Raw genomic sequence first — 10,726 nt, 5'->3', positions numbered from 1 at the left:
GGGGGGTGCTTAGCTATGTTCGTCCACCCTTGACGTAACTCCGGTCCATCTTTAATAATTTCATGGAGCTGAGCCCTTTTTGAGAACCCACCAGTTGTGCAGCTACTCAAGAACTTCCCAGCATTTTATGAAACCCAAAGGTTCATTACCGTGTTCACAAGAGCCCTCCACTGGTCCCTATCCTGAGCCAGATCGATCCAGTCCATACCAGCCCATCCTATCTGTCCAAGATCCATTCCAATATTATCCACCCACCTACGTCTTAGTCATCCTAGCGGTCTCTTCCTTTCCGAATTTCCCACCAATATCCTATACATATTTCTCTTCGTCCCCATTCGTGCTACATGCCCTGCCCACCTCATCCTCCTTGACTTGATCATTCTAATTAAAAGTACAAGTTATCTCATTATGCAGTTTTCTCCAACCTCCCGTCACTTCATCTCTCTTCAGTCCAAATATTCTCAACACCCTGTTCTAAGACACCCTCAGGCTATGTTCCTCCCTTAATGTCAGAGACCAAGTTTCACACCCATACAGAACCACAGGTAAAATTATAGCTTTGTATATTCTAAGCGACCGATCTTATTTATTTTTATTTGAATGGTATCTTGTGAGATGTGACACCGCGTAGTCTGGTTAAGACTTTAATGATGTTTCGAAGTAATGTACCGTCTTCATATTCGGAGCCCAAGAGTAGACGACGCACGGCGGTGTGCTTGCTTCTTGCTTTTCTGAACCTGAAGATGGAGGCCAAATTTGACTCTGCAATGTCAGCAAACGTCTACCAGATCACACGGCGTCACATCCCAGAAGACAGTAGTATTCCTAATGACCGCCGTGATAACTTGAACCCCAAAATACTTACCGTTACGCTACGGCAGCCTTGAGTGGTGGGATTAGCAAGCAGTTAATTGAAAAGAAGTGGCCTTGGCCTAATTTACTGCCTGGAAGGACTGACGAAAACTACGAGCTACCTCAGGGAGATAATTCTCTATCCCGGCCGAGATTCGAACTGAGTGCATATCAAATGCAAATCTAGGGTATTACCGCTAAGCTAGCCTGCTCGATGCCACCCTCTTACGGAATGCTCCATTATTACTATTATTATTATTACTAAGTGATCAACTAATCTTACAAAGCAGAGTCTAACTTCACAAGCTACCAGTTGCTCAGTTATTCAAGAAATTCCAGGCCTCTTACAAAACCCGAAGGTTCATTACCATGTCCACAAAAGCCCGCCTTGTGCCTCTGTTACGACAGTAAGGAGCCTCCGCGGAGGCAGTCCTATCAGCATGCACGGCACGCCACGGCAGATCATTCCATTCAGCACCGTCGTGCGATCCTTACTGCGAATCTAATCTCGTGATGTGTAGGCCAAATGAGTTCTGCTGTGTCCTTGACTGCGCGCGCATACGACTGCACAAACAGATTCCATCTCCACAACGAGACTTCAAGGCATTCTGTGTGGCCTGAATGGGTGATACAGGGCGATTAAAAGTATGCGCAACTTGGCGCGTTCGAAGTGTCCTCGTATCACTATTTCATTCGAAACGTCCACGAAGTTCATGAAAACAAAAGACAGGCAAGTAGCAGGACGGCAGTTCAGAACCCGACCTCCGTTTCCCATCGTAAGCTCTGACCACTCTACAAAAACCGGAAGTATACTTTGTGTAGACAAAATGGCGGAAGGAAAATCGCTCGTTCATTCATCTGTGGCTCACCAGCCATTCTTGGGCTTTGCGGCTTTTTCAGTTTCTTAATATTTTACAGTCTGTAGGATTCCTTGGACGGGGTATCAGCCCGTCACAAGGATTCTACCAGCATACAGGATAGCAAAAGAGAATAAACGCACGCAGTCATCCATACCTTGAGTGGCATTCGAACCCACGATCCCAGTGTTTGAGCGGGCGAAGGCAATTCATGCCTTAGACTGTGCGGTCGCTGTGGGAAGAAAAATCGTACGTATTATAAATTACCTTTGCTCGTTCTGATGGTGTCTCTGTTAGGTTCACTCCTGCTTACAACTCTCTCTACCACGTATTGGACGGTAGCAGAATACAGACCCTGGTCAGAACTTCTTTCGTAGTCCGCTGATCGAGACTGGCTCCGTCTACCGGGTCCCGTTACATATGATCCTTCCTCCCTTTACACCTGCTGACGGAAGCATATTCAGTTTCCGATAATTTAAACACACCTAAGACGATGGACAATGTGCAACATAATAATTTTATAATGTGCAAGAAAGTCTGGGAATATTACTTCTCACAGTCAGAGTTACTTTACGACTGGTGTTTTACCGCCAATCAGTTCGTCTTGGAGTCAAGCCCCTTGAGACTCACGACCAGAGATTATTACTTTTTTCTTCAACTGAGCCCTTGCCGTAAAAGTCTTTATGTAACACTCTCTCTGACGAGAAGATGGGTTTGTCTGTTAAGAGTATGATTGGCCTTTCGTCAAGTGTATGCATCGCACATATAGCATACGTGTATTATTGACAATTCTTCCTTTTGCAATACACGCAAATCCTCTGTGAGTACAGGCTTTGCAAAGCAGATCATGCCTATTTTTACGTATCTTATGCTACAACGGCAGCTTAGTCACTTGAACAGTTGTAAGCTTGACCACCGCCATAATACTTTTCTTTCACTACGTACTGAGTATTTGATAAGACACGGACCGCATACAAAACATCGCGTCAAATAGTTCGTCTATTATTGTGAGTGTTATTTGTACAGCGGGAACGTATTTACAGAGTCGTTGCCTAGGGGATACACAGAGAGCAAGGTGATCCCATAAGTCTCCTTTTATTTTCAAGAAACATGGGAAGTAGACTAAAACAGATCACTTTTACGGAACTTTGCAGGACCCTGTGTAAGCACATACCGGAAGTATGGTAGGACTACAGCAACTTCCAAACGGGGCCACGCCATAGATCAAGCGGTTAGTCGCTGGCTTCCCACCGCGGCGGCCCGGGTTGGAACCCGGGGACTAGTCAAGTGGGATTTGTGGTGGACAAAGTGGCGCTGGGGCAGGTTTTCTCCGAGTACTTCGGTTTCCCCTGCCAATGTTCATTCCACCAATTGCTCCACGATCACCCTCACCTATCATCTGGGGCTGGTACAATAGGCCAGAAGTGGCCGCAGTACAAGGGACTTAGTTCCACCCCACTAGCAATAAAAAAAAACTTCCAAACGATGACGTAATAGTCTGTGTCGCTAACCGAGGATGCTGTACCCTCGTTCACAAAGTAGATGGAGTATATGTACTGCTGCAGCAACGTGGAGAGCACTGCTCCATTTTCTACGCCAGTAAGATGCGGAAACGTCATGGCCATTCATCGATTTATGTTCCCATGTACTCCGTTGACATTTCGAATGGAGTAGCGATGATAACAATGTTGCTCACGTTTCAAAACGGGTCTCTAGCCATATATTCTGCTTCAGTGCCCGATGGTTGGCAAATCTGAATGACTATGCTCCAGGTAAATTTTGCAGCCATTCATCGGAATTTATCACAAAAAGAATTGCTGATTATGCAACGTAATTTTGTCCTCTCCTTCTTTCTAGTTACAGGATCGACTTGTCTTCGACTCTGAAGATGGAAGCAATACGTTACACTGAATCATCATTTTACCTACTACTTCTTTGTGGGTACATGCTTGGCTAACTCTTCGACTATGATGATGGAGGCAGTGATTTCCTGCGAAACGTCATTTTGCCTGTTGCTTCTGTCTGGCTGCATGCTTGTTTTTACTACTGGACTACGGAGTTGCAGACAGCATGTACCTTCAAAATGTCGGTAACTACCAGACTACACGACATCAGAACCTGAAATATATTACTCTCCGTTACCCTGGACAGTTATTTTCGACACTCACATAAGAACCTGCTGGGATGTAACGCGCTGTAGTCCTGTGGAAATTAGCCGATATTTCGGAGAAATGTACTGCTTCCATCTTCAGGGTCGAAGAGTTAGCCAAGCATGAAACCAGATAGGAACAGTAGGAAAGAAGACGTTTCGTAAGTACGTACTGCCCCAATCTTTAGGGTCGAAAGGTAAACCTGGCACCATACACGAAGTATAGGTCTGCTTGCTCCCCGTTTGGCTTACCCCCCATATCCTGAAAGCTGAAGCAGTACTTTCCCTTGAAACTTCGGTGAAGCCACATGCCAGAAGATAGTACACTTTATTATTACTGTATTTCGGTGCCGTCCATTACACATTTACTTCTTAATTGTTGTATCTTTGGTCCGATTGACGTCACAGGTCGATATTAGCAAAAATCTCGCCAATGTTTTCTACGAAATTGGAATATGACGCCGAGCAGTCTGGTTATGAGTACCAACGTTTCAGAGAAAACCGTTGCTTCAATCTTCTACCCTGAATAAGGAGAAAGCATGTTCCTTCGAAACACTGGTACCCACAGAGAACTCTTCACACCGGCGTAAGAACCCCAAATTTCATATGCATTGAAGAGTCCTGCTATATTTTGGGATATACCGCCGTTTAATCCGTCGAAAGGCATATCGCCTCCTTCTTCAGGGCGGAAGAGTAAGCCTGCCATCTGTTTTCATGCTGGTATCTTGCTTGGCTTATTCGACCCTGAAGATGGAGGTGATATACGTGTTCCTCCGAAACATCAGCTGACTTTGAACAGACTACACGGCACTATACCCATTCGACTTGCCACCTGCTTTCACGCTGGTATCTTGCTCGGTTTATTCAACCTTGAAGATGGAAGCGATATGTTCCTCCGAAACGTCGGTTGACTTCAATGTACTTCACGGGGTTATATCCACTCGTCTTGCCGCCTGCTTTCACGCTGGTATATTTCTCGGGTTATTCTACCCTGAATATGGAAGCGATGTATTCTTCCGAAACGTCGGTTGACTTTCAAAGGACTACACCGCTCGGCTTGCCACCTGTTTTCACGCCGGTATCTTGCTCGGATTATTCGACTCTGAAGATGGAGACGATATATTCCTCCGAAACGCCGGCTGACTTTCAACGGACTACACGGCGTTATACTCTTTTCCCAGACGGTGGTAATACTCTTCATAACCACCGGTGTGAGAACCTCAAATTAGTGGCTGCGGGCCCCTGTGACTGCGGACACAGAACCAGTTTACAGCACGTGTTACGCAGCAGGCCCGAACACTAAACATGCAATTTGCAGCAACAGACACGCAGCGGCCGGTAGCGCCTATCCGTCCAGACACAGCGATCACCACTGCTTAACTGTTTATTGTTATCCTTAATGTGTAGCATAGTGTGCCCCTGCAGGGGCGCGTCTTCCTGCCCCAAGGGGGGCTTCGTTTCGTCCCGAGGGCTGCCCATGTAACCGTCCAATGGTTCCACCCCCACGTTCTGTGCGACAGGGAACATGTGCATATGAACGCAGGCGATAAAGGGGAATTGCATTTTTCTAATTTCTATTGTAATTTTATTCAGTTTAATTGTGGATATTATACATCCCGTATGCATTAATAACCTGAAAAATAACAAGAAGTTCTGGGAAGAACCAATCGCCCACTTTACTTCGATACAAGGACTGCACAGAAAACGAAAAAATGAACGGATACACAAACACACAAGGTGATCTCATAAGCCTTCTTTTATTTCTTTTCAAAATGAGGAAAATACATTGATAAAAACTGGACACAGAACCATTTAGAGCTAAAGCGAATATGAATCAACCCTGAAAATGGAATCAGAACTTCCGTACCTACAAAACTACATCAGTCACTACAATCAGAGATGTCTGAGCTTATTGTTTTCTTGTGGGTTTGTTTAGCGGTGCTGTCACTACACACACTGCAGAGCAGCAAACAGTAGGATGGTTCATGACTGATGAACTGGAAAGGATCAGGAAGGAAGTGATTGTGACACATTCGAGGTATCATGCCGACACTTGCCTGGAGGTACTGAGGAAAAGATAGTGGGTGGCTCGGCAGATCTTCGAACCGAACACCTCGCCAATACGAGTCTAGAAGGTTACCGAAGTGGTACCCACATGGTTTGAGCTTAAAAAAGAGCAACCAAAATTACCTGTCCCGGAGCCGAGATATGAACCCTAGAACTTCCTCACACACTCGACCGAGACGTTGGGTACCATACTTCCGGTATAAGTAATCTGTAACAAACTAATTAATTAATTAATTCATTATCTCCATCCATCAAGGTCCTTCTCAAAGACGTACGAGTAACTCTTGGTCCGATAGCCAAGAAATTCGAAGCATGAACTCCAAGGTTCATTACTGTGTTCACAACAGCTCGCCACTGGTGTCTTTCCTAGGCCAGATGAATTAAGCTGACAGTGCTCTTTAACTTTCACCTTAATATGATTCTCCTATCTAGCCCTAGGTCTTCCAAATGACCTTCTTTCGTCTTATCCCATCAGAACTTCGCAAGCATTTGTCTTCTGGTATGAAAATATATAAACTGGGACAGTCGCACAGCAACTAATAGAAAAGAAACAAAACAGACACTGCTGCGTCAACATTTGCTTTTATTTGTTGTCAGTGGTATCGCTTCACGTTTCGATCCCTTTCTTGGGTCATCTTCAGGCTTACACGGATACTATTTCGCTTCTGAATTGCGTCATTAATCAATATGAATTCATGTTGTGTCTGTATGATTATTCTATACTGACAGTTACTTAATTTTAAATTGTGGTTCAAATATAGTTGATATTAAATGGATAAAAATTAAAATTATAATTAAAATGGCTAGCCTTGTGCCTGCTGCATATCGTATGTGTGTTTTTTGTTGTTCCACTATGGTACTGATATTGTGCTGTGGGTTAACTGTTTGCTGGGATATTTCTTCAGAACATAGGGCTGCTATGTGTGCTACATGCTCCGTCCATCGCATCTTATTTGATATGATAGCCATAAAAATATTTAGCGAGGAGTACAATTTATGAAGCTCCTCATTATGTAATTCTCTCCAGCCTCCTCTCACTGCGTCCCTTTCTGCATTCCTAATAAGTCCTGCAGAAATGTTGTGTGATGGTCTGTTGAAGTGCGGATAGCGTGACTATTCCGAGTACGTGTGTAGTGCGCCTTCAGTCTAGATGCTAACAAGTCAAACCGCACTACACGATCAGGGGTTTCAGCAGCACGGTGATGGTATTTAATCCCTTAAAACACAGTGCTGCTTTAACATAATAAAACTCTGCATTCTGCCCACAGAGTGTATTTGTGTGTTCCGTATGATTCTCACAATAAACACCGATTATTTCCCTAAAGAGCATTAACCGGTTGGGCTTTGTAGCGGAGACGTAATGTGTTTCCTGTGAGGTACGGACTGAACTCTGCATTCTGTCCACACAGTGTATTTGTGTGTTCCGTATGGTTCTCACAACAAACAGCGATTATTTCCCTAAACAGCATTAACCGGCTGGGCTTTGTAGCGGAGACGTAATGTGTTTCTTGTGAGGTCCGGACTGAAAGCTTTATACTATATTGTGGCATATTTGCTCAAGGCAAAATTAACCCGTTTGGAGACGGTGTCGAATGCCTCTACCGTAGCCCTGCGAGTCGTAGGAAGCGACGAAAATGGAACCCAGTGCCTGGGGGTATAAGTAGGCCACCCTGTTCCTGGGAGATATAAATCCGGGGACCTGGCCCTCCAGGTTTGGGGAGTCTCGAATCTGAGAAAGTAATATGTGGTCGTGAGTCCCGCGGGACTCGGACCTGAGAATGGCTGCGCTGGCAAGGACCAGCAGCAGTTGTAAACGACAAAGCCATCCTCTCGTGAGACCGGAAGTGTTAATTAAAAAATACTGGTCTTTCGTCTCAAGGGGTTGTCGCTAAGACGAACTGATTGGTGGTAAACCGCCAATCGCAGAGTAATCCTGACTCTGACTCAAGGCAGAATTGTGAAGCCAGCAGAGAAAACCGTTGCTAGGCAATAGCTCAGTAACGATTACGTGGTCACCCCAACAGACACGAAAGCAACAATGGAGTAGCTGTGAGAAGCGGTGTTAGAGAACTGCTTCGGTCCAGTCGTTGTGAACTGTTGCCGTTAGAAGTTGGTAGAGGGTGGGGCAGCTCGGGAAACCCAGAGAAAGGGGAACGTCCGCCGTTGCAAGCCACTGCCAAGCAACGGCTAGTGAAGACGTGACTCTGGACACTAGTGTGTGTGTAACAGTGAATTGTAAGGTGTATTCACGTGCTGTATTAAAGTGTTCAATAAATCCGATCATCAATCCAAAACCCGTCAATAGCCACATATCATTTCGATGACTTGAAGCTTCTAAGGTTTATTTCTGGAAACGCAGACTCCTTCATCCAAGACCAGAAACAGCCCACTCACTTTCATTTATCTTGCTTCTGTGGCAGAATCCGGTTTCTGAAGCTGAGACAATATTACATTGCACCATCCATATTCCAAGTAATGTCACCACAAGAGGACGGCCATGCTGATGCGTGGTCTGTATTTACTTACTGTTTACATAGCGTCACATTAATGCAGCAAGGATCTAAGGAGCACGCTGACATCCTTTAATTTCCCTCAATTCATGATCTGTTGTTCTGTGCGAAATCTGAGGATATCACGGCAATAACTATAAGAGATTGTTGTCTCCTAGGATTAACGCCGTATATTCTGGTTCACCGTTACCTTTCACTGCATAACGAACAGATTCATAATTAGCATACTTCGTTTAATATTATTGTTAGAATGAAGAAAGGAACGCGGATGAAATAAGCCTGGGAAGTGGCAAGTATGGAAGATATCACAAATGAATACGAAAGTTTTGGTGTGAAAAATATTGTGGCATATTTTAGAAGCAGCCATTGCTAGGTAACGGCTGTATAACGCAACAATGGAAAATTGTTGGAAGCTGCGTTTTCTGTGTTGCCGTGTTGAGGCTATTTAACGAGGACCACCTGTGTTACATAAGGATTCCTCCGTATGGAGGCGGAGTCGAATACCTCCACCGTAGCCCTGCGAGACGTAGGAGGCGAAGAAAAGGGAACCCAGTGCCGGGGGATATAACTGGGTCACCCTGTTCGTAGGGGATATAAATACGGAGACCTGGCCCTCCAGGTTGGGGGAGTCTCGAGTCTGAGACAGTAAAACATGGTCACGAGTCCCAAGGGATTCAGACCCGAGAAAGTCTGCACTAGCAAGGTCCAGCAGCATATACAAAAGGCAGACCCGTCCTCTCGTCAGAGAGGGCACCCCACAAAAACAAGACCGTAAATGCGAAACGTAATAAATATCCGGTCATGAGTCCCACATGGGGCTCGACACCAAGACTTACAGACCGACTGACCGTCAGTCGCAATGTGACTTGGACTAGGACATAAGGATTATGACAGCAAGGGTTCAGTTGACAAAAATTTTCTGGTTGTGAGTCTCAAGCGACTTGACGCCAAGACGAACTAATTGGCGGTAAACTGCCAGTAGCAAAGCAGCTTTGACTTTGACTTATGGGAGAGTTCCTCGCGTGGATGTTGGTTGGAAATCCTCCTCCGTAGTCATGCGAATCATAGGAGGCGACGGAAAGGGAACTCAGTTCCTGAAGGTGTAACTGGGCCACCCTGTTCCTGGAGGATACAAATAGGGAGACCTAGCCCTCCAGGTTGGTCTTGAATCTGAGAGAGTAAAATACGGTCATGAGTCCCGCGGGACTCGGACTCGAGAGTTACTGCACTGGCGAGGACCAGCAGCAATTGTAAACGACAGACCCGTCCTCTTGTCAGAGAGGGTGCCCCACATCAACATACCTGCAACTGTCTGACAGTAATAAAAATCTGGTCTTGGTCCCAAGATGGGCGCTTGACACCAAGACAGGTTGGCCGACTGGCCGTCGGTCGTAACATATCTCTGACTCTGACTCTAACTTGCGAGAGAGTCTTGAGACGGCAGTTAGAAGAGTAGGAGGTTGGTGTGAGATGGCCGCCAGCCTGCGAGGACGTGGTCCCGGGAGCAGAGGAACGTCCACTGTTGGAAGCCGTTACCAAGCAGCGCGGTGAAAGCCGTGACTCCGAATACTAGTCTGTGTGACAGTGATCAGTAAAGTGCAGTCACGAGTCACGGCGAGGCTCCGCCTCTCTCATTGCACCTGCCGTGCTTGAGACTGAAGCTGTCGGCGTGCTTAACTAAGTACTTATGAGGAAGGGAGGTGTAGCTCCACGTATGGAGGTGCGTGGTTGTCTTCAGGACCCCATCTGCTTTAACCTGAGGATAAAGAGACCGGGTACCCACAGGACAGAAAGTTGAGTGGGCTCCAGAGAAAGTTTTGATGCTGTGAAGTTAAAAAAAAATCTTGCCCCTGCAGGGAATCTAGCCTCAGTTCTAGTCACTATGCCCTCTGAGCTATCCAGGTTCCGTTATATTGGGTATTTTACGGCGTTTTCAGTATCTAGACTACATAACGTTGAACACTGGGCCGACAGACGAAAATGAATTGGAAAGGATTCGGTAGGATTAGGTCGTGGCCTAATGAATATATTCTGACGTAATAGCGTGACTATAGACGGGAGTTGGAGTGGTGAATGGATTTACTGACGACTTATACACGCCACTCGGAACTACAACCAATTGCAGCGCCACCGTTAGTCTCCACAATTTACATAGCACCCACTAAGCCCTTTTCAGCCTCCTGTGTCTCCACCAGACGTTCCCTGGCATCGGCTCCTAACAGTGAAGATCCTTCAGCTTCACGCGCTCAAGTCCTCTCTTCACAGCCTCCGGTGCAGAACTCACTCTCAAC

At 45.9% G+C, this 10,726-nt stretch overlaps 1 protein-coding gene across 1 annotated transcript in view; it reads right to left on the bottom strand.

Annotated features, from left to right (window-relative positions):
* Nucleotides 1-5,613: 5,613 nt before the first annotated feature.
* Nucleotides 5,614-10,726, bottom strand: part of LOC111865439 (protein PTHB1) — an 83,330-nt gene continuing 78,217 nt past the window's right edge. The window contains exon 12 of the mRNA XM_023853477.2: nt 5,614-6,133. Within this exon, the coding sequence (XP_023709245.1) occupies nt 6,045-6,133 (89 nt within the window). The 3' untranslated portion in view covers nt 5,614-6,044. The remainder of the gene's footprint in view (nt 6,134-10,726) is intronic.

Source organism: Cryptotermes secundus, unplaced genomic scaffold, assembly GCF_002891405.2.
Source record: "Cryptotermes secundus unplaced genomic scaffold, Csec_1.0 scaffold343, whole genome shotgun sequence".
Taxonomy (NCBI): domain Eukaryota; kingdom Metazoa; phylum Arthropoda; class Insecta; order Blattodea; family Kalotermitidae; genus Cryptotermes; species Cryptotermes secundus.
This window is presented reverse-complemented; position numbering and strand designations above follow the sequence as displayed.